The following is a 25020-nucleotide window of genomic DNA, read 5'->3' on the forward strand; positions in this document are numbered from 1 at the left end:
AATAAAATCAAGAAAGATAATTTTAAAAAAAAATCATAAAAAAACATTTAGACAATATATTGTAGCAATTCTAACCAGTTTAGTATTAAAAAAAATCTATAAACATAATTTAAAAAAAATATTATAGAAAAAAACAAAAGAAACTGGAAAAAAAAAACATATAGAAAAAAACACCATGGAAATTTACAGTAATTTGCGAGAAAGTTACAATGCTTTCCTCATATATTGTAACTGTAATTTTTAACTAGCTTAATATTAAAAAAGATAATTTTGAAGAAAATCATTAAAAAACAAAAACAAAAACAAAAACAAAAAAACCATGCAGAAAAACACTATAGCAATAAATAATATTTTTTAAAAATATTACAAAACTAAATTTTCAATCACCTCAATATTAAAAAAATAAAATAAAAAAAATAATTTTAAAAAATAAAAAATTAAATAGAAAAACTATGTGAAAAAACTCTATAGTAATCCATAGTATTTTAAAGAAAAAATTAAAAAATAAAATTTTTAACCAATATAATATTAAAAAAGTAAAATCGACAAAGATAATTAAAAATAAATAAACAAAAAAAAGGAAATTTTGGAAAAATAAGAAAGTAATTTTGGAAAAAAAATAAAAAATAAACAAAAAAAAATAAAGTTGGAAAAAAAATACACTATAGATTATTGTTGTAATTCACAGTACATTGGGTATGGGTGAACAATAAATCACCCACACCATTTAGCTTATTACTTAATATGGGCTTTGTAATTTTATGATATTTGAATTGTAATTTATACATTGATAATTTTTTATAATAAATTCATATTTTAAAAAAATATCACATGGTCTTTATTTGTATTTGTTTTAGTACTAGATTATGATTTGAATTTCCATGCAAATGAAAAAAAACATCTATTTTTAAGATCTATTTAAGTGAGTACTAAGTTCACTTGAGTAAGAAATTCATATTATTTCTACTACTACTATTATTACTCTTGTTACTACTACTATATATATTAGTTAAAATCACAAGTATATGAATCGTAATAAATAATAAAGTGAATGAACAAGAGTATCATTCCACTAGAATTGAAAAATTATCAATAAATATCAAAATTTATTAAATCAAGATGTATTTGAAAAATCAAATATGAAAATTCATTAAGCTAAAAAACAAAACAAACAAACAATTAAATAAGGAGATTGAAATTAAGATAAAGGGGATTGCAAGATTTTTGACTCATCATAACTAATTCCACACAAACTTCTTAATTGAGTTAATCCTATAGAAAAATGTTTTTTTATATAATCAAGTTCTAATAATTTAATAATCAATTTCTCTAGAGCATCAATAAATTATTTTAGCAAGCAAACTTTTTCAAGTTTTATGAAAATTCTGAACTTGTCAAAAAAAATTTAAAATAATAAAACCTCTAAAAATACATAAGTCCATAAATATCTTTATCTTATAGATTTCCTTATTATATTTCAAATAAAGATTAAAATAATTATTACTTCTCAATCTCAAATGGAATCATAAATCATGCAAAAAATAATTAAGTATATACAAGTATTAAGTTCAAAATAAAATACTCAACAAATACTAAATTAATTAAGTAAAAGAAATACTTCCATAATCATAATTTAAGAAATAAGGAAAAACTAGAATACTCATTTTCTCTAAACTAATATATGTGTCCTCATTAAAAGGAAAAGGATCATTAAACCTAAATTGATGATTTGAGAATTAGGCCTAACAATAAAACTCAATCCCCACCTTTAACTTAAGAGAATGGTAAATGATAAATTAGGTTTTCAGCTTGTTTTTTGGGATTATGCCTAAAATGGATTCGAAACCTTCCACCCAAGCTTAAAAGGCTTTTTTAAGTCATGTTGACATAATACAAGTATAAAATATAAACTTTTTTTTTTGTTATTATTTGATAAACTAGTTAACAACAAATTCTATTATAAAACCTAGCTTGTTGAGTGGATCAACTTAGTGACCAATAAACCTGGAACCTGGTCGAGGTTAGATTTTATTTTTAACATTTTTTTTACTAAAATAATTTTGTTTTATTTTTAAAAAAAATTAAAACATGTTGCTTTGAGATTTATAAGAAACTCAAATGTTATCATTTTATTTATATATAAAAAAAAACAAAATCATTTTGATAAAAAAATAAGTTGATTTTTGATATAAAGGTTGGCCTGATCAACCCACCTTCCAAACTTTGAGTTGAGTCAAACCCCAAGTTAGGTATTATAACTATGCTTTGCATTTCTTGATCTTGATTTTTTTTTTTTATAATTGAACATATTTATTTCTTTCAATATGCTAAAGTAAATTTTTATTTTTGTATGTGTGTGTATATAATTTTTTTAAAAAAGATAAACACATATCAAATCTATTTTGAACACTTCATACTTAACTTCCTATTTGTTAAGTCAAAGCTTAGCTCTCAAAAGCATTTATTAAGTTTTTGCTAGTTCTTTGACCCGTGCTCGCTGCACATTTGATTTTTTAATATAAAAATATCTGAACATTGCTAACGTATTTTCTAATAAAAAATGATAATTATAAACTCAAAATATGATGCATATTGGATGATATCTTTTTAAAATATTGATATGGTGACATATTAGATTAACTTTAGTTAACTTGTCAGATCTACATTTTGGACCATGAAATCATGATAATTTTACAGAAAACAAGTAAAAATAAATTATGAAAATGAATTCTTAATCAACTTAGTATTGAAGAATAAAATTAAAAATAAAAACTCGAGTTAACCAAGTTGTCAAATCCATATCCTAGGTCATGAGATCGAGATAACAAAAAAATAAAAATCAAATTAACATGAACAAACCTGTTAAACCCATGATTTAAGTAATGAGAATACAATAACTTCAAAAAAAATATCATTTCCTTAATAAAAAAATCATCCATCCTAACTAGTTTTATAATATTTAAGTTATTTTTGTCCTTTCTTCTAATAATAAAAAAATTATTTTCATTAAAAATCAATTGGTATTGAATAATAGCAATACAATTTTAGTTAAATATAAGTTGATATTTATTTAATCATACTATTTTACTATAAGATGTTTAGTCATTATTCATGAAAAAGACCAAGCGGAGAAAGTTAAAGCAAGTGTTATTTAGTATATCAAATACCAAACTATTTTTTTTTTCTTGATTACAATTAGAATCTCCTCTTAGCATGTAAAGAAAAAAGAAAAAAGAAATAAAAACCCGTTGTCATCAAATAAAAGAAAATAAAAATGGCTTACTCATTTCAAGTTTCCTTTGCAATAAATACAGCGTGAAAGAAACGAAGAAAGTCTTTAATGGACAAAGACAAGGCACACAGTACTGCAGTAAAACTTTAAAATATTAGAAAGTAAATATGAAAAATGCAGTCCAGGGAGAGATTAATCGAAAGAGAGTATTCTAGTTTCCCTATATATAAAATTAGTTTCATGCTTGCAGCCATAAGAGACAACACGTTAGCTTTCTTTCCTTCCCTATATATAAAATTAGTTTGATGCTTGCAGCCATAAGAGACAACACGTTAGCTTTCTTTCCTGTAGCTGTTTGACACGTCTCAACTATTCAGTGCACTGACGCCGGGCCTCTGCCCGCCTATCTGTGTCTTAGTTCCTGCCCTTTCCTGTCTAGCTACAACCATCGGAAGTTGGAAGAAATAACTTCTGTCTCCTTGAACTTTCAAGTATGACCATGTTTCTTAAGCTTGGGTCTCTACCATTATTGGGAGGCAATATGACCAAAAAATGTGCGAGTTTAAAGGCTAGCAAGCATAAAGTTTTCGATGTTGATGGAGCTGGTGATGCCGAGTTTCCTTCATTTCTTCCAAAAGAGGTAGAGAAGATCAAAGACCCATTTGCCAGATCTTTGGCTAAAAGAATAGAGAGGCTACCTGTGCAGGTTAGTCATGATCATCATCATTTACTTACTCTACTCCACTCCCTCTTGTTTAATCTGTAGCCTATTTATGTTTATTATTAATGTTAATACATTATTATCATTTCTATGATTAGCATAGTATCCAAGGGATTATCTGCTTTTTGTGACTAAATAAATGTAATATAATATAGTATCACGTGTTGCGTTTATTCCGTTGATATTAATTTCGCATTATTTTTCTTTTTCTCGTGGATTTTTGGTGGAAATTAAAGAATCGATGACTGAAAGCTACGCATGTACACATATTGTTTTCGATCTATAAAATCAAATCCTTATATTTTATTGTCATTGATTTCTCCTTTCTTTGAGAATTTAGTAACGGTGGCTAAAGCTGCCTGATATTCTTCCACTGGAATATATATATATATATTTGTGTAAGGAAATAGCATTATTGACTGGAGCAGTGGAAAGATTCTGTTCTTGAGGAAATGCCTAGAGATCACAAATAGCCATTGTTTTTCCCCCTTTCGTGTCTGAAAAGATGTCCGCCGGTTGTTCAAAGAGACACCCTCTCTTGGAACTTGTTTGTCGGTCCCCTCCTGGGTTTGATTCACCACCGGTAAAAGAAAGAAAAAAAACCTACATTCGAGGATCTGAGAAATGTCTCACAGTCTCAGTTTTACCTTCTGCAATCTTTTTATTAATATTTTTTATGTTTCAATTCTTATGTAAATATTCTCCCTCTATATTTAATCATAGATTATATTTCTTTTCTTTTTTTAAAAGAAAAACAAACTTTGTTCGACAGATATATATATATATATTCTGTTAAACTGAAAACCTCAATGAAAAGAAATGAAAATGATTAGATTGTAAAGTTGATACAAAATCTTATTCAAAGGCAAAGTAATAACTTAATATATAGTTGAATTTAACGATAAGTCATGTCAACAGTAAGGTGATTATTTTTTTTATTTATTTTTGTATTTAAAAAATATTTTTTAAAAAATTTAAAATTTAAATTTTTTATTGAAAATTATTTTTTTAGTTTTTAAATATTTTAATGCACTAAAACTAAAAATAATTTTTAAAAAATAAAAAATATTATTTTAATATATTTTTAAATAAAAAACTTAAAAAAAACAATTATAATTATACTTTCAATCGGCTACCTAAAAGTAGATTGAGGATATCTTCAAAAGGAGAGCAAGAGTACCCTTGATGTGGACTCGTAATGCAACCCATGACAAAGTAGCCCCCCCCTCATATTCCTCCATCGGCCTTTCACCATTCGAATTTCTTTGTACTGGTTCTGTAAACTTATGACACACTTATTGGTACCACAAATACATAAGAATCAGTCATATTCGTACCATATTTCAGTCCTAGGATTGACGACCACCATGGATTTCATTAAACATATTTGTGCTGGTGACGATGCCTCTTCTTGAGTCTGTAATGGCATTCCACAGTAACTACTATTCGTGCAGAGCCTTGCTTCCCATGTATTTAGGGCTTAGCTGAAAAATGCCCAGAGGGTTCTTATGTCTTGGTATTCCTTTCATGTATAGGATGAGGGATCGGTGTGCTTGCTTGATAGACACCCTCGCATGGAACATGGTCGCAACTCTCCTCTTTTTAATTGATAAAGAGTTGAAAAAGAAGAAGAAATCCAAAATTAGAAATTATCCATTCATTCAAGTCCATGGCTGACACTTTGATTTCGTGCCTGGCCACCATGGATCTGTTTTCATAGAGACTGGAGATCTTCTTTGAGACACGAAGATGGAGAGAATGACTTGTTAGTTTTTCGAGAACAAGATGTCTGTCCCACAGTGTTAGCCCTCGGCATGCGTTATCCATATTTTTGGGATAGTTTTGTAAATTACAAAGAACTTAAGACTGTCAGGGACGGGGGTTTCACTGTAGACAGTACTACTAGTCATGAAATTATTGTGAAATGTATTCGCGTCATCTTTTGATTTTTATTTTTTATTTTTTTTAATTTTATACCCTCAAATTGCATTAGTTTAAGATGAGACTCAGTAATTTGTTTTAATTGATTTGGGATTCTTGTAGTGTCAAAGAAAAAATATGGTAATCCGTTGATACTTGGCTTGGAAAAATTAACTTTGATATTATTGATTTAGAACAATTTAAGCTTTATATATAGAATTTGAAACTAAAACAAGTATTTAGGAACCGGATTGAATGAAAAAAAAAAAGTAGCTGGTGTGTGTAAGAAGAGCCGTTTAACTTGGGAGGTGCATGCAGCGGCCACCAAACTCTATAGTTAGCTTTCTTTGGTATTGTTTGATTGTTCTCGGTGAGATCTTCTTTTCAAGATGGGCGCGTACATGTTGGAGCTCCAATTCGGTTCTAGTTGGCCTGATCTTCTTTTCTTTCTTTTCGTTTTTTTTTTCTTTCTCATCATCTTGATTTCTCAGCCTTTCTCAATAAAATTGCAAAGTTAGCTATCATTTATTTTAGATGTCAAATTTAATTTTTATATTTTTTATATTTTTATTTTTTAAAATTTAATTAGTTGAAAATTAGGTTTTGTATTTTTATTTATTTTTTTTGGAATTATCTTATTATCATAATTTAAATAGTAAGTTTAACACATGGAGTCGAGTTGTGTTTTAATATTTTTTAAAATTAAATTTTTTTAGATCTAATTTTGACAATCGAATACTTTCCTTAGCTTCACTTTAGTTAGTCAATTGTGTTTTTTTCTTAAAAAATAGATTAAAATAAAAAATTTGAGTTACTAAGATTTTGTGATCGGGTAAAAGAATAAAGTCCGGATTGGATAAAAAGAAAATTATGTAATCACTAAAAATGCAAAATTTGAATGCTCATTCCTACCTATAATATTGTATTTACAAGATTATTTTCTGGCAGCCTCTCCTAAAATTCAATTCTTGATTGCAAACATGCATAACAAAATAATGAAGTACATATCCCTAAAATAATATTAGCATATTGAAAGCACCAGACATTAAAAATATAGGCACAATAAAATTAAAATAATATTGTTGAACCACATATATATTTTTATGAAAAGAAATTCCCTCAAATAAATATTCTCAATATTAGTCTATCCTCAGCTTTTGAGTTAGATGTTGGTCAATAAAACATAAAGCTCTGAAGATAGTAAATGCTTTGAACAAGCAGGGGAATAAACAAGAAGAGTATAGCATAAAACTTGGCTTGTTACCCATGAATGTCATCATGACAAGGAGAAGGTAAAAATATGAAGATAATAGACAAGGTAGCTAGCTTCCACCTTATTTCGAGTTTAGGTATCTTGGGTCAGTTTGTGGCCTTTAAGTATGTCATCATTAAAGTGTTAAAAAGAACACTGGTTGTTATTACTAAACTACTTGCCTTATATATATATATATATATATATATATTCCAAATACACAAAGAACTAGGCGGGGACTAAGCCTTCTGTTAGTTAAACCATATACTGTCAAAATTGTTATCAAGACTGGAGCAATCATTTTGGAGCACTTAACGATGTTTCTAACCCGTACAAAAATCCCATTTGCTTTTGGCCACGATTAATAAATATTGTGGATTTTGAGTAGCCCCTCTCATCGTAGGCTTATTGTTTGTCATAATTGCAGATGGGATATTCTAAAAGTTGTATCATGAGTAGTTGTGTTAAACCACTCTTCAGACAAAGCAATAAGACCACCCCAGTGGTTCTTCTGCATTGCTTTGACAGGTTTGATTCTCATGCAAGTTATCATAGAATAATCACAACAATTATTTTAGTTTTTTCCTTCTGTTACCTGTGCGTGTGTGCGTGTGTGTTTGTCAACGCTAACGTTTGTTTACTATGTTGCATTACATATATAGTTCTTGTTTGGAATGGAGATGCACACTTCCCTTACTCGAGGAGGCTGGTTTGGAAGCCTGGGCTATTGATGTTCTAGGGTGGGGCTTCTCTGATTTAGGTTAAGTCTAACCAACTCAACTCTCATGTAAACTGTATTGAATTCTACACTTTCCGTTTCTTAATTTCTCTCAACATTTTCTTTAATGTGATCATTGTTGATATATGTTATAGAAACTCGTCCACCATGTGACATGGCATCCAAGCGTCATCACCTTTATCAGGTTTGTTCTTGAATTCTTTGGCTCTCGAAACCTGGAAGAGTTGTTTCAGTCGCTTGGCTACATCATATTCTGTGCTGTAAATGCTTTCATTTTCCACTAATTCTGCTTTTCTTGTAAATATGAGTTGATTATTAATGTCTTTGCATGGCTTGAACAATGCGAGTCAATGTGTGGGATAATGTGTGTGTAGTTGAATTTAAGACCATGAGCTCAGAAACTAATTGATGTTTTTCTCGTTTAAATACCAGCTTTGGAAGTCTCACATCAGACGGCCAATGATATTAGTTGGACCTAGTCTTGGCGCCTCTGTTGCAATTGATTTTACAGTCCATTATCCAGAAGCTGTAAGTTATCTTATCAATTACTCGTTGCCCTTCAACTCCTCTACATTGCAATATGCAGTCTTATGTTCATGTCAATGTATCAAATGTGAATCTCTTTCATGATATCAATTGATCATGCTCGCAACTCAAATCAAAATCTGAAATCAGTTGAAGTCCTTGGAAAAATATGATTGGAGAAGAATCGAAACAAAATTTTGACTTGTTGAAAAATTCACTTGAGAGGTTTATGTTGAATCAAGAGGTCTAGACAAGTTTTTTCTATCATTTGAGTTTTAAACCTGTATGATTGAGTCTGAACATTGAATTTAAAAGAAACCATTTCAGTTTTTCCCATTGCCCTAAGTTGCAGAGATAAGATCATAGTGGTTTAACTTGTGAGGTGCATGATGGTGGTGTGGGGTTGGTAGAAGAAGAAGAACATTACCAACCAGCAGCGGCAAATTAACCTGTCCAAGTCTAAGAATAAAATCGTCCGAAAATTTTAAGATGACTAATTGTAGGTCAAAATGTTCTTACAAGTCTATGGTTTTGCTCTTATTCTAGTTTCTGGTTAATTAGTATCTACTTCAGTCATTATTTTTTTGGTTTATAGTACATGATCTTCATATTTTATAGGTTGAGAAGCTGGTTTTGATCAACCCAAGTGTGTATGCTGAAGGCACGGGACATCTTGCAAAGTTACCAGAATCGGTAGCCTATGCTGGGGTACGTCTAAAGTTACCCTTCTGTAATATACTACTTTATAACATTCATTTTAACTCATGTGTCTAACCTTTAGCTCTCTTTCTTTTTTTTTTTTCTCCTTATCTTTTTTGGATCAGGTTTCTTTGTTAAAGAGCGTCCCATTACGTCTTTATGCAAATATGTTGGCCTTCAATAGCATTCCATTTCTTACAATCTTGGACTGGACTAATGTAAGTGTGCTCGTTCTTTTTCGGACAAAAATCTGCCTCTTTCTCACTTTATTTTTTTTCCCACTGATATTTTCTTTTGACGAGACTTTGTTCTTAATTTTCAAAACCAATGAGAATTAGAGTATATGCAGTTGAATTTTTTTAGTCCAAGTTCTACGTCTTGCCTAGTTTTGTTTAAATTGTAACTTAATGCCTATTTTGTTCTCTTGTCGTGATTTAGGTTGGCCGATTACATTGTTTGCTACCATGGTGGAAAGACGCAACTGTCAGTTTCATGTTAAGTGGGGGCTATAATGTTATTTCCCAGATAAAACAGGTACAATATTGATTTTCATGCTGAAATGATAAGAAAGGATAGCATCTATGTCAATTTGTTGTACATATTTTAGTGAAGTTACTCTTAGTTGATGATGATGATGATTTAGTGAATCAATCCATGTATATGGTTCGTGATGAATGAACTTTCATGAAATACATGTTAGTATGCTACCGCAACTTCATGATATAGAAAGAAGAGAGAGAGAGAGAGAGATTATGTGTTGGTGCGAATTCTGGTAGTTAAAACATTTAAATTATTTTCTTGCTAAAGAAGCGTAAACTCAAGCTTCAACAATGAATCACTTCATCGAATAGAATTGCTCATCTTCATTCCATTGAGAACTTATCGAAGGCAACAATTTATATAATAAACTCCATCGATCGGTCATGCTTTAAACAGTGTGGGGGATAGAACTCAGTTGTGGTCAAAGTCTTAACTAAGACATATATATTATATATATGAAGTTATTGGATGATGCATACTGTTAATACCACATTTCTGCATGTATTGTTGTTATTAAACAGGTAAAGCACAAAACCCTTATCATATGTGGTGAGAAAGATCAGATTGTGAGCTACAAGCTTGTAGTGGTAATATCCTAATCATATCTATTTTTCTTTTAGAAGTTGTCATCACTGTTCTATCTACTTGGAAACATTGATGTCCTTGTTCGTAAAGCTTACTTTGCCTCGCGTCTAAATCTATTAAACTTACCAGCCCTTAATGCTAGTTCACTACTGTAAGTTTACCTACGTCAAGGCTATTAGGTAGGGTTTTCTTCCTAATGTCTTCACCGAATTTAATGCAGAAATTGCACTCTGAACTATCTAATGCAATTATTCGAGAAGTATATGATTCCGGCCATCTCCCTCATGTGGATAATCCCAAATGGGTTGCGAAATTGATTGCTAATTTTGCTGAAGATGACGCTGGTGTTGATGCCAAGAGCCCATTTTGCTTGGCCCAGGTGACGGCTTCACGCGGATAGGAAGGTTCATAGTGGTGTGGGGCATGTAATGATGAAATAGCTACCCTCAGAGTAATGACTGTTTGCCCAGTAGAACTGCGTCCTTACATGTTGTCGAACCTTTTATGGACTTCTACTTTATCCCAATGCAATAATTTTGTTGAACTTTGAAGCTCATGCTTAACTTTACTGTGTTTCAGTTTCGAGTCAACATAGATATGTTAGGTTATTTTTGTCTCTTTTGAACAGTATCCACGCTGCTGCAATATGCTCCATGGATAATCACTGCATAAGTGGCCAGTGCTAAAGCCATGAACTGGTTTAATTTTTTTAAATATAAAAAAATATACTTATATTATGATAATGTCTTTAAAAGAGTTAGAAAGATTTGGGTCTGATTTATTGATTCAAATTAATAAGCTTGAATAATTTAATAATATAATTATAAAAAATACTAATAATAATTATTAATAAAAAATTGAATGATTATCAATATTATTAAAAAAATACACTAAATATTATTAAAAAATTTGAATAATTATTTTATAACAAAGAAAAAATTAAATAAAAATAAGATAATCTCATAAAAAATTAAAAAATAAAAATTAAAGCTCAATTATCAACAAATCAAACACTAAAAAAACTATGAAAAAAATCAATTTTAAAAAGGAAAAACAACCTAATTTAAATTAATATATTAAATTCATGGCAATCTAATTTAAATTAATATATTAAATTCATGGATGATCATAAGATTATAATAACATCAAATAAAAAAATTGAATAAAACAATAAAAAAAGATGAAAATAAAAAAATTAATTAAAAAAACTTCATTTAATTTATATAAACTTGACTAATATGCGATTCAGAATATAAAATCAAAATAATTTTATAAAAAAAAATTCAAAAAATCATAGAAATTGAGGTCTAATAACCTAATTTTGAAAAATATTTTTTTTTTTAAAAAATAAATACAAAACCCGAGGTATGGATGCAGATACAAACTAACATAATATATTTACTTTTTAAAAGAGTGGACACAAAACCCCAAGTTATAAGATAAAAAAAAAGAGAGAAGATAAAACATAATTTTAAACTTATATTGGTAATATATTCTCTTTACATTAATTTTATTTATATTTATTTTTTAATTTATATACTTTTAAAGCATATATTTATCTTTTATTTATTTAAATAAATAAATGCAATCAAATACATATCATATTTTATTTCATAAAATATCTTCATTTTATTTACTTGTATTTTTAATTTATATTTTAATTTATTTAATCTAAAAAAATACATTAAAACAATCCGTATAACCAATTTTCTTTTTCTTTTTTAAATTATAATTCGTGGCTAAGTGCGGATTAATTGGCTAGTCTTCTCTAGAACCCTCATCTCTGCGCGCGCGTGATTGTAGAAGGCATGGACATGGACATGGACATGGACGGCGATGTAGAAGAAAGGCGAGTTCAGGCACGATTTACAACAAAACTGAAGCCACCCAATAAAGTCCCAAATACTTCAATTGCTATCCCGGCTAATGTCACCCGTTATGGTCTCTCCACCATCGTCAATTCCCTTCTCAAAGCTGGTGCGTGATTTTAGCCTTATTTTCAATTAAAACCAATTTCTGTATTGTTAATTTTGCTGTGATTCTGGGCAAGAGATGATGAATGGGATCGAATCGCAGCCTTTCGATTTTGTGATTGACGGAGAACTGGTTCGCTTGCCACTTGAACAGTTTGTGCTTGCCAAGGGCATTTCCGATGTAATTTATGACACTTTCGACTTTTTTTTTTTTTGTTCTGATAGCTTGCAAGTAATTATTGTGGCGGAATCACAGGAGAAGGTATTGGAAATTGAAAACATGAGGGCGGTAGCCCCGCAGAAAGAGTATGAGCCTTCTTAACATGATGACTGGGTCAGTGCTGACGATGGTCCTTGTCCTCGGTAATCATTGGTTCTTACTGTAATTTGGTTGAGAAAAATTGAAAATAAAAGCTAAAGGAAAATTACTCAGTAGACAATTACATGTAGAAGGAACCATTCAACTTGTTTCAAAATATCATAATTCTATGGCCTCCAAATTCAATGTAATGCTCCTGTGGATGATATAAGCTGCAAATTGTAGCCAATACAAACAATACATTATTGGCTGGAGTTTTTACCCTTTTTTTTCCAAGAAAAAGGAGATATATTTTTTTCCCAGGGAGAGTGTTTTTGTGTCATATAATGCTTTTTACTTTAGCTGATGATTTTTTAATATATTTTTTAATAATTTTAATGTACTGATATTAAAATAAAAAATAAAAAAAATATTATTTGATATTTTTTTAATAATATTTTTTTCAATTAAAAATATTTTTAATCTGCAATATAACACTAAACATGTTAGGATGGTTGCAATTAATATATAACAATCATAAAACATTTGCATCCTATTTTATAGAAGAGGGAAGCCATTGTCAAAATATTACAATGGTAGGTGGATATTGTCAAACAAGTTCTACCAATCATTAATAAAATAGTGTAACCCATGTGCTATCACTATCAGTGTCATAATCTATGACCAAGTTGTTTAACCATTTTTGCCTATAAATAGACACCAAGAAAGTAGCAAAATAAGAGAGAGTATAGAGCCAATAATGTGAAAAATATAGAAGCGATTGGACTGTCAAAGAAAACAAGTAGTGGTTGCCAGTGCAACATTACAAAAAGAGAAAAAGAGTGAGGTTGAGAATTGCAAAGAGTGGATGATTCTTCCTCTTCAATTGTTATAAATCTTGTTCTCTTCCTATATAATCAATTGGCTTCTCTCGTGGATGTAGGTAAATATTGTATCAGTGTACTTAACCTTCAATAAGCAACTATCAGAATATCACCGGTCAGAACCCCCAACAATTGGTATTAGAGCATATGGTTTAAAGTGGTGTTTGATTTTTGTTCAAAAATAAAAGTTGTCAAAATTGTGTTTTGACCAAACCACCATGTAAAGGAGGAGAAAATGGTGTGAAAATCAGACCTCAAATATGGCCGTATGTGCCATCACGTGTAGGTGAAGCGTTTTGCTACGCATGCAGATGCGTCCCACGTATCTTCTTTTCCTGGATGGGCTGACCCGACTCGAATACCAGACGACCCGACCTATGTAACTGACCCGGATATGGATGACATCAGCATGACGTAATCACGGTGTCAGTATGCATAGTTAGCATGCCACATCAGCACCTAGTCAGCTAACACGTCAGCACTATGGGACTCACATGCCATGTCATCAACCACGAGCCGAGATGAGTTAAGCCAAGCCGAGTTGAGTGGAGCTGACCTAAGTTGGAGCCGAGCCGCGAGCCGAGGGATAGGATCCAGTGTAGTGGATTCTATGTACAACCGGATCTGAGATTAAATCTAGGTCACTCACCAGGCTAGAATTGTTTTGATCAAATCCTAGCAGGCTAAAATGTAATTTGAATGATTTCAGACCTTTTTCTAGTTAATTTGATCGTTCTAGATGCAATGGTATGTCTGATCTTTGATATTGTGATAAAAAATGGTGGTGGTGAATTATTAAGAGAGATTGCCCGATTAGGAGGCATCTAAAAGCCATCATGGTGGTTGATGGAGATGAATAAGAAGAAGTCACACATTTTTGCCCAATTATGTGTGTTGAATTGCTAAGTGGAAGAAATTTTAATTACCTCGAGGGAAGGCAAAATTAGGACACTCTAAACATTTGATCATGTGAATGATTTGAGGTGGAGCATGAAAATTGATGAAGACCAATCTTGACGAATCTAAGCACCGGTAATCTCATCAGATGTTGAGAAATCAGGTATAAAACCAATATATTTTAGATCACTTGTAAAGGAAATCCGCAACAAAGCTAGCACATGGTTGTATATACAAAAAGACAGTACAATGGATAGATATGGCTTAAGAAGTTCTAGCTAGGAGATTGAGTTTTAAGCGGGATCGGTGTAGCCCTTCAATCTTTCTTCTAAGCTTGCTTAGTTGAAACATTATCTATATGGTACTATTTTTATATATGTAATAGTTTGAAATGAAACTATTGAAAACTAGTAGGATGACGACACAAAAGAATAGTTGGGTTCCATATATTTAAGGATCTGATGGAGTGGTGATTTCTCAAAAGAAGTTAAATTCGGTGACTGTAATTTCTCGAGAGGAGAATTAATGAATATTTTGATAATAGAAGAGAAATGCAGCTAGAGGATAAAGATTAATACCTTATTTTGTCTTTGATAAGTGTTGTGACAAGATGAGCTATTGTCGAAATAAATAAAAGATATGGAGAATCTAGAGAACAAAAATTGCACAAGGGCACATGAAAATAGTGCAGGAGTACCCGTAGGATCTAACGAGGTACTGTAATATGAGACAACATATGGAAGGAGATTCCCAGATGAAGTTTAGAGCAAAGACTGTGTAAAAGGTTATACAACAAGAAGTCTTTTGTGCTCTTGATGAAGACAATATGTGAAGACCTTTCCAATTCATGAAAGGATGGAAAGATGAGCTGTTACAGAGGCATCTAATTAAGGGGATGCAAATGCCTGTGATAAAAGGCGACTGCCTATGAAAGACGAAGACACCAAAAGAGAGATGGTGTAGATGAAGCTATCAAGAAGAAAGGTGTAGAAGCTCCAAATATAGAAACTAAGATGGAGGATTGCGAGGAGTGTACCATAACTCTCTAGTTCTATATGATCAGTGGCAGTAATCTCTCCCAAGTGCATATAGTGGTAGAGAATTTTGGAGCCATTTTGAAGCATTTCAGCTAAAGGAGGATGCGACTGCCTATAAAAGGCGAAGACACCTTAAAGAGAAGGTGTGTAGGCCATAATATAGGCCCAAGTTCAGACTGTCCCATGAAAATGGGCGAAGACACCTTACATAAGGTGTGAGGGCTATGATATAAGCCCAAGTTCAGAACACCCCAAAGCTGATATGATCTGGATATGAGTGGATATGTGAATGGATAGCCAATGTAGTGGCTATGATGAGTATGGAGACTAATATAGAATTGACTATCATGAATATTGCTCCTATGTTAAAGATTAATGAACTAGAAGATATTTTTCGTGGACAATAAGTGGATGACTTGTGGAGTATTAAGATGCGACTGTTATGTAGAAGTAGAGAGCATGCGTAGGCTCCAGGAACAAGTTGACTCTTGTCAAGGTAGTGAGCTCGATAATGACATTGTAATACTCAGAGTATAAAGACAAATATAGATCCATCTTTGATGGGCTGCCCTCATAGTTAAAGATGAAAAGCTACTTGAACTCTTAGAACTAAGAGCGAGAGACTCATGGAGAAGTAAGGTGTGGTTCCTATGGTGGAACAGAGGGTAGGCGCAAATTCTAGATGAGTAGACTCTTGAAAGAGTAGTGTGCTCATGATCACATTCAAATACTCAGATAATGACTATCGCACTTGGGAATATAAATTTTCATTTGGAGGGGTGTTGTAAGCCTTGGTGTAAAGCTTAAAAAATCATTTCAAACCGAGCATGGTTGATATGCTTGAAGGGGAATGTTATGTCCCAGAGATAAACGTTAACACTTTTCAGATGTGACATAAGAGATCATCTGGTTGAAGTGATCCTTTGGTGTAAGCAAGGGTGTACTTTGATGACTCTAGTGATTGAAAGGTTTGACGAGTACTTGTAAACTTGGCCAAAGATCCTTTTAGAATGGTAAGCTTGAAAGAGTTGCAAAATGCAAGCATGTGCTAAAAAAGCAAGATGACAATTACCCACATGAATGACAAAACAGGTAATTGTTAGGATTGTTGCCATTAATGTGCAGCAATTATAGAGCATTTGCAGCCTATTCTAAAAAAGAGGGAAGCCATTGTCAAAATGCTATAATGGTTAGTGGGTATTGTCAAACTAGCTGTACCAACCATTGATAAAATAGTGTAACCTATATTGTGCCACTATTAGTGCCATAATCTATGACCAAGTTGTCTCACCATTCTTATCTATAAATAACACCAATAGAGTAGCAAAATGAAAGAGAGTGTAAAGCCAATAATGTAAGAAATATAAGAGAGAGTGGGCTGTCAAAGGAAGCAAATAGTAGTTGCCATTGTAACATTACAAAGAGAGAAAAAGAGTGAGGTTGAGAGTTGCAAAGAGTGGATGATTTTTCTTCTTCTATTGTTGTAAATTTTGTTCTCTCTCTATATAATCAATTAACTTCTTCCGTGGACGTAGCTGAATTGCTGAACCATGTTAAATATTATGTTAGTGTGTTTAGTCTCTACTAGGCAACTATCATAATATCATCAGTCGGAACCTTATCAAAACACATATTTAATCTTTGTGGTTTTTTATCCTTTCTTGAAAATATAATATTTTTATAAAAATTCAACATGAAGCAAAATGATATTTCAAAATGGCTGACAAATCGGCAAATAGTTAGCCAGCATATGGATTTCAAAAATTCATGTTTTCTTTGGTATGAGAAACAAGCTACGCCCATATGCTAAAATGGCTGGTATAGGAATAAGTAAATTACAAAAACCCAACATATGTGTGAAAAGTAATATATATATATATATATATATATGATTTACTATAGATTGTAATATTGAATTAATGATTTTATCCTTAATAAAAATCACATAATATTGTCTTGCAGTGGTAAAATAATTTTTTAACAGATTTATTTTTCGTTCTAAAATTGTTAATAAACATGCAAGTCTTTACGCTATTTTTTGAAACAATAAAAGTATTTTATTACCCAAAAAATAAGAGGAGCATATAGCCGTTTTCTTGAAAATAAGAATAAATGCGGGCTGTCTAAATTACCAGGTTCGCAAGTACATTTGATTTTTAGAATCACTCGGCTTGTAATTGGTCAAATTTTAGTTCGAAAGACCGATTAATGCAATCAGGCAACACATTTGATTGTAATTAGAGCTGAAGATGTATCGTAATGGTCACCTTAAATATCACACCATCTAGTTTTTTTCTTACAAATTTTAATGTGACTTTCCATGCATTGGTAGAAGCTGCTCTGATTTGTGGTTTCTGGCAGGTTCATCTTCACTGGCTGCTACGATAGTTTTGGAAAGTCAATATAAACTCTCTATGTCTTCATGTTACCTCGCTCTTAATTATTCTCTTCAAAATAATTGATAAGCAGCCTGATTATCGCATAATTTGTACCCATATTCTCTAGGATCTGGAAAGCTGCTGGAGAATGAAATCATATACTAGAGGGACACAGGGATGCAATTACTTCTGTCACTGTTGTTAACCCAGGAGGTAGAAATGAGGTACAGTCCTCCCCCTCTTGCGAATCAGCTGTTTGAACTTGGAAGTTGGAACATTACATGTCTAAATCTAAATGCATTTTAGTTGTTTTTCTATTGAAAATTGATTTTTTGAATGATTATTTGTTGCAGACTATTTAATGTTTACTTTTTTAGTTTCGAAGTTTGAATGAATGACATTCGACAATCCTCTATATCAGTTATCAAAAGATAATTAACTCTGCCTCAAGGCTGTTATCAAAAGATAATGTATGATCATTTTTAAATGCAGTATATTGAAAAGATAATGCATGATCATTTTTAAATGCAGTATATTGTCAAAGGCTGCTTCAGCCTAGGGGTATAATTGCAAGATGTTTTACTGGAATTATGACTCATCTGGCTTGAATCCTCTATATCAGTGATGACATAAAATACATTTTGTCATGGTTTCTATAATGATGTGTGTTTTATATTCTACCCTTTGCTTTTGTGTCTGCTGAGACATGTTCCTTTATTTCCTCATGTTTTTATCGCCAATTCTGCAATCTGCTAATTGATTAGCTTTATGGTGATAATACACAGGTGCTGATTGTGTTCTCTGGTAATTATTGGTAATATTGTACAGTCAATTTATGGCGAACAAATTTGTCTGATGCAGAAGGTGATTTAGTGTCCATTAAGAAGAGAAAAGTGAAAAGCAATGCTAAGGAATATTCTCAGCTGGAGGTGTTGCACGTTTTCTACTCATATTCCTTTTGATCTCCACATAACTATGGTTGTCTCACTTTGTTTTAAAAGCTTTTGAGAGCTAAGAAAACCAGGTGTGTTGTGAGATAAGTACTCAAAAACCAGGTGTGTTATGAGATAAGTACTCAACTCCCCACCCCAACCCCTTTGTCTGTCTAATTTGCATCCTACTACTCTTGTAGGAACTTCTGCTCCAATTTATCAGTTCTCTTCACATAATTCTTGGATTTCGGCATGCAAGTGGCATACTAAATCGTTGTTTCATCTACTTTCTGCATTTTATGATGGGAAAGTCATGTTGTGGGATCTGAGAACTGCGGTATTGTAGTCTCTTCACTTCCACAATTTATGATCAACCTCTTCTGAAACCTGGAAATAATAAAAAAGAATGACTTGTGTGTACTGATCCGCTTCATCTTCTATATGAAGTGTTAAACTGTGTATTTTTCTGCTGCAGTGGCTTCTGGTTATTATTGATTCCCACGAGGACAAGGTATAATGCCATCTATTTCGTTTATTTAAGCCTTCCCCATTGAAACAGATTGAAGAAATTCTCATCTTTATGTGGTGATGTGCTGCAATTCAGGTGTTATGTGCCGGCTGGTGGAAAGGCGATAGTGTGATCAGTGGTGGGTAGACTCGAAGCTCTGCATTTCCTCTGGAATTTCAGTGCAATGAGGTGAGAGTTGCGATTATTATTTGTTTATCTGTCATCCTGTTATCAACTTCTGTTTAAATTTCTACTCCCCCAACCCACCTGTAGGATCTGTTTCCTCTCCCTTTCTTTGTCTGCAATCGGTGTGAAAATTAGTTCATTTCTTTGCATTGTCCTCAACTGCTGTGTGACAATTTGTTTATGCGAGTGACTGGATGTTTTTAAGCCACTACAAACTTGAGAATATGTCTTTTCTTAAAGGGTTGAGTTATGGAAGCCAAAAGAGGATGGATTATTCTAAGAGAAACATTTTCATCTTAGCACTCTCTGTTACCGATTCTTGACGTGGCAGTTTGATGGCGCAATATGACTATTTCTCAAGTGAAGGAGCAGATCGTAGGGTTTATTTCAGCTTAAAGTCTATTTTGTTCAAGGCCCTCAGACGAGTGTGCGCAGTGGGAGTCCTGTTGTCATCTACAATGGCTTCCCGTTGTAATCTTACAAGATTTTTGTTCAGTAGATGCTTCAGTAGGATAAAATCTTGGTTGTTGACTGGAAAAAAAAAAGGGTTAAATTTTGGTTCCTCCCAAATAAAGTTTTGCAGAGCACGCAGATCCCAAAGCTCTTCTGTGGTTGGAAAGCTACAAAAACAAAAACAGCTGCTTCTCCGAGACTAGCTCTGCCATTATTATTAGACTCATGGTCCTCTAAATGAAAAATATAAGAACAAGAAGGAAAATAAATAAATAAAATTCTAAAACAATAGTTTCCAATCTTAATTTGGACATCAAAACAGCTAGTAATATAGAAAAATTTAACCCCTACCTCATGATTAAATCGAAAGTCATCCCACTTTTAATAAAGAGTGTCTTGCAATAAAGAAATAGCACGAGGATGACACAATATAAAGCTCGAACGAAAAGAACAAAAAAGCATCGTAGAAGCTTGTTTGTTTGTGAGTTGTAGGGAGAATAAGTTGCCTGAATTATTAGTCATTATACTCTATAATCGGTTACAAGTAGCATTAGTTTTATTAATTTAAAATATATTTATTATTAATAAATATTTTTAATATTTAATTAATAAATTAAAAAAAAAATAAAATCCAGGAAAAAATATTTTGCATAGAAAATTACACTCGTTGACGTGGGTAATACATATGCAACGCTTATATTAGCTGTTTAATTTTCCATTACTGTCGTCCCTGTTTAGTTTTTTGGCTAATATATTCAAGGATCAGACTCTTGAGTAATTTTCCATTACTGTCATCCCTGTTTAGTTAATGCAAAATGATAAATATACGTAGGTGCAATAACTCATGCAGAATGCAAAATAATGCAGAAGATTTCGTTGTCAACCCTGACAGACACAGATATATATATATGCAGTGAGGTGACATTAAATTAAGTGGCAAATGCAAAATGATAAATCCTAGACAGTATTAAATAGCTCCTTGGACAGGTGTTTGGGCAAGAATCAGGACCACCTGTGATAGAGAAAGCTAATCAATATTTTGGAAAGACAACGCACCAAACCAATCTGATATAAACAAAGCAAAACATCAACATCTCATTAAGTGGGAGGTGATGAGGGAATAGTAATGTATTCCAATAAACATGATATATAGAAGAAGAAGAAGAAGAAGAAGAAGTGTCAACTTACTGGCCTGTTCTTTCCAGGTCCCTGAAGAATGGCAAGAATTCCAAGTTCAAAATCACTTTAAGCAGTGAAAAAAGAACTATAAACTAGAATGGGCAATCCACATATCCTAGTTATACCCTATCCAGAGCAAGGCCATATAATTCCTCTATTGGAGCTTTCACACTGCTTGGCTAGTTATGGGTTCAAAATCACTTTTGTAAACACACAACACAATGAAGAGCGTATCAGGAATGCATCGGGTTTGAAAGTGAAAGGTGATACAGAAGATTTGATACATCTAGTCTCGTTTTCTGATGGTCTGGAATCTGGGGAGGATAGATTTAAGCCAGGGAAAAGATCTGAAACGTTCCTGAGGCTTATGCCAGGAAAAATAGAGGAGGTCATAGAAAGGATTAATGCATTGGACAGTGACAAGATCAGTTGCATCCTTGCTGATCAGACTATTGGATGGGCCTTGGAACTTGCAGAAAAGAAGGGGATCAAGCGAGCTGCTTTTTGTTCTGCTGCAGCTGCAATGTTAGTCCAGGGATTCAGCATCCCAAAACTGATTGAAGACGGAATCATAGACAAGGAAGGTCAGTTCTTTCTATCACCATTTTTTGTCTGTCCCGATGAGATGTTCAATCCAATTTTATCAACAGTAACACTTGAACCTTCCCTTGCTTTTTATTAGGATAGAGAGCTCCATGCTGAGAAATTAACAGAAAAAGCATGCTATTTTAAACTCTAAGATAAGTCACCAAGTCAAATAGTCAATTATTTGCTTGATTTTTAGCTGTATGGACGAGAAAAGCATGCAATTGGCATCCTGATTGAGTTTTTCTTCGCAGGAACCCCCGTGAAAATGCAGACAATTTTGCTCTCACCAACCATGCCTGCAATAAACACAGCACAGCTCGTATGGGCTTGTCTTGGCAACATGAATTCCCAGAAATTATTTTTTGCAATAATGGTTAAGAACATCCAATCAATGAAGCTAACAGAATGGCTGCTATGCAACTCAGCTTATGAACTTGAGCCTGGAGCATTCAACTTGTCTCCACACATCATTCCAATAGGACCACTTGTAGCTAGCAACAGACTTCGAGATTCAGTAGGAAGCTTCTGGCAAGAGGACTCAACATGTTTGGAATGGCTAGATCAGCAGCCACCACAATCAGTCATCTACCTTGCTTTTGGAAGTTCAACTGTTCTAAGCCCTACTCAGTTCCAAGAATTGGCTCTGGGATTGGTTCTGACTAATAGACCATTCTTGTGGGTTTCAAGGCCAGATATAACCAGTGGAACACCTAATGCTTTTTTACAAGAATTTAAAGAGAGAGTGAGCCCTCAGGGTAAGATAGTGACTTGGGCACCACAACAAAATGTGCTGGCACACCCTTCTGTTGCTTGTTTTGTGAGTCACTGTGGATGGAACTCTGTCATTGAAGGTGTATGCAATGGAGTACCTTTCCTTTGCTGGCCTTACTTTGCTGACCAGTTCTTTAATCAAAGCTACATTTGCGATATTTGGAAGGTTGGATTGGGATTTAACAAGGATGAACATGGGATAATAACAACAGGAGAAATCAAGAACAAGGTGGAGCAACTGTTGAGTAATGAAGAGTTTAAAGCAACATCATTGGAACTCAAGGAAACTGTCATGAATAGTATCAAAGAAGGTGGTAGTTCTTATCAAAATTTCAAGAGATTTATTGAATGGATCAAGGCTTAGGTGGTTTATTTTACAACCATTACAACATGTCTTTGAGGTAGAGATTGATTTGCGTGTTTGCCTCTGTTGTCTGGCATCTTGCCTGTGTAACATGTAGCCTGGCATTATCAAGTACTTGCTCTCTTTCTTAGTTTAGAATCTTTAGATGATTTCTTCAAAATTACAATAGCATACACCATCATCAGATCAAGTTATTCAGAGCTAAAATTAGCCAATTTTTGAAGAGTCTTTATTTCAAACTCTTTCTCTATATACAACTTCATCTAAAATTCACCATATTAGCGACCAAAAAATGCAATGATAATGAACTTTGAATAAAGAAATCGGAAAGCACATCCAGGTACTTATCCTAAGCCCAATCAGTCAAAACTGCCTTCCTAAATTCCTCCACTATTTGCCAAGAATCAAGTCCTAAGCCCAATCAGTCAAAACTGCCTTAAATTCCTCCACTATTTGCCAAGAATCAATTCAGTACCAGTTGGAATATAAAAAGGTACTGGCCTGCAGGCACCATTAATTAAATCTTTGCAGTAACTGATTCATACTAAAGAAAATCCTATAGATAAGAAACTTTGTGTTTGTCCCAGAAAACGTTGGTCGTAACTCGAATTACAGGGGACTAATGATGGAAAAGGCTACTTCATGTAGCCTACCTCAGGAAATATTCTTTTCCAGCAATATTTTTACCTGGCAGTAAAATTTGCAGGAGCTGTGGAAATCACTTTCGGCTCATCCATAGACAGCTAAGCATGCAGGTTCATGAACGTAGCCTAGAGAATCTCACAATCCTCACCAGTCTTGATTTCTTCTCTAAAGAAAGACCTGTCTTTTGAACACTTTAAGGAGTGCAGATCAGCCCACAACCATTGCCAAAAGCACTGAAAGTCCCATTCTTTTTACTGGTCATTACTGCATTGTGCTTGTGCTTTAGACGACTTCTTGGACTTGGAATTTCGATACTCACTCCTCTTCGCGAACAATGAATGAACTTTAAGTTTATAAACAAAAAGTATATTTGAAAATCTTAGTAGAATGAGTAATCCACATGTTCTACATATACCTTAGCCAGCACAAGTCCATGCAATTCCTCTAATGGAGCTTGGCTAATTATGGGTTCAAAATCACATCTGCGAACACAGAGACCATTCAGGAGCGTATCGCGAATGCATCATCAAAGTGTAGCAAGTCCAGATAATACACAGAGGAGCTTTAGTGGTGGACATGGCTGGTAGCCAAGATCCAGTAATGGCGTGTACATATTAGTGAAGAACAGAAGAGAGAGAGAGAGAGAGAGGAGAGATCATAGAATCTGTAATTCATCATTTTCTCATTATCCCCTTTGTCTTTTCTGTTACAGACTATATAGCAAGAGTGCTAATATTATGTCAACGAAAATAAAACCAAATAAAACATTGTGCTTAACTAATGGCTGGTCAGAAACGGTCATATTAATTCAAGACTAATATCCCCCTGTCTTCCTATTGTCTGTTTCTTCTTCTCCAAAATTCAACCCCTTCATTCAAATCGACCGAACTCCGATCGGACACCTAACCCATTATTTATGTACGCGACCGAACTCCCAAATAGCATATGTGATCGGACACCTAACCCATTATTTATGTACGTGTATAATTATAGATAATAAAAAATAGTCTAAATTATTAAAAGTTTAATTTAGTTATTATTGGGTATTTTATTTAGTAAGTCATAAACCCAATTACTTGTTTTAGTTAGGGTTTTAGTAGTTATATTGTTCTTTTTTAAATGTTAAGTAGTTTTAATAATTAATGAAAATATTACAACCTTTGCATATCTCTGATCCCATTCTTCTTTTCTTTAACTTTATTCTTTCTCTAAAACCTTCTTTTTTTCCCTACTTTAATTTTTTTGTTTATTTTCCCGTATCAAATTTGGTATTAGAGTCAGGGTTCTAATTATTCTTATAATTAAACGATCCACATGTTTATGCGAAACTTTAGATCCAGTTTGATCTAAAAACATTTCTACTGTTCTGATTAAAAACAATATTCATCATCAACGACAGCAATCAAATTTTCAAAAATGGCACCCCTGCCATTAGTGGTGACGTAGTCAATCATAGCAACAGACCCACCACTAAGAAGACCTCCACATTAGTCCATAAATCCATGCCGATTTACTACCTCCAACACTACCGCAACACCTCTACAACAAAAAGTCCACACCAACTGACACGACAAAAAGATTGATGTCTTCAAATTTTAGATCCAGTTTGATCTAAAAAAATTTCTACTGTTCTGATTAAAAAAAATATTCATCATCAACGACAACAATCAAATTTTCAAAAATGGCACCCCTGCCATTAGTGGTGACGTAGGCA

The 25020-nt window shown here is 32.8% G+C and overlaps 2 protein-coding genes and 1 pseudogene across 3 annotated transcripts; all 3 read left to right on the forward strand.

The window, feature by feature from the left end:
• The first annotated feature begins 3519 nt into the window (after window positions 1–3519).
• Window positions 3520–10807, forward strand: LOC105114533 (alpha/beta-Hydrolases superfamily protein). 2 transcript variants are annotated; one of them, XR_840156.1, is made up of 11 exons: window positions 3520–3938; window positions 7553–7653; window positions 7788–7885; window positions 7999–8048; window positions 8297–8392; window positions 9008–9097; window positions 9214–9306; window positions 9527–9622; window positions 10150–10215; window positions 10434–10746; window positions 10778–10807. XR_840156.1 is itself a non-coding variant. In XM_011011101.1 (10 exons), the coding sequence occupies exons 1-10, from the start codon at window positions 3726–3728 to the stop codon at window positions 10611–10613; spliced, it is 1083 nt and encodes a 360-aa protein (XP_011009403.1). In that variant the 5' UTR covers window positions 3520–3725; the 3' UTR covers window positions 10614–10803. The 2 variants fall into 2 exon arrangements, 1 of the variants encoding a protein (XP_011009403.1); XM_011011101.1 differs by having other exon boundaries at window positions 10434–10803.
• Window positions 10808–11953: 1146 nt separating this feature from the next.
• LOC105114536 (ribosome biogenesis protein WDR12 homolog) lies at window positions 11954–20032 on the forward strand (annotated as a pseudogene).
• Window positions 20033–20871: 839 nt separating this feature from the next.
• Window positions 20872–22821, forward strand: LOC105114534 (UDP-glycosyltransferase 83A1-like). Its single transcript, XM_011011102.1, has 2 exons — window positions 20872–21522; window positions 21778–22821. The coding sequence occupies exons 1-2, from the start codon at window positions 21036–21038 to the stop codon at window positions 22659–22661; spliced, it is 1371 nt and encodes a 456-aa protein (XP_011009404.1). The 5' UTR covers window positions 20872–21035; the 3' UTR covers window positions 22662–22821.
• The last annotated feature ends 2199 nt before the right edge of the window (window positions 22822–25020 follow it).

Source organism: Populus euphratica, unplaced genomic scaffold (assembly GCF_000495115.2).
Source record: "Populus euphratica unplaced genomic scaffold, PopEup_1.0 scaffold543.1, whole genome shotgun sequence".
NCBI lineage: Eukaryota > Viridiplantae > Streptophyta > Magnoliopsida > Malpighiales > Salicaceae > Populus > Populus euphratica.

Coding starts and splice junctions, on each gene's coding strand:
- LOC105114533 (XM_011011101.1), top strand. CDS start 3,726: ATGACCATGTTTCTTAAGCTTGGGTCTCTACCATTATTGGGAGGCAAT. Junction 8,393..9,007: donor CAGTCCATTATCCAGAAGCT/GTAAGTTATCTT, acceptor CATATTTTATAG/GTTGAGAAGCTGGTTTTGAT. Junction 9,623..10,149: donor TTATTTCCCAGATAAAACAG/GTACAATATTGA, acceptor GTTATTAAACAG/GTAAAGCACAAAACCCTTAT.
- LOC105114534 (XM_011011102.1), top strand. CDS start 21,036: ATGGGCAATCCACATATCCTAGTTATACCCTATCCAGAGCAAGGCCAT. Junction 21,523..21,777: donor CGGAATCATAGACAAGGAAG/GTCAGTTCTTTC, acceptor TTTTCTTCGCAG/GAACCCCCGTGAAAATGCAG.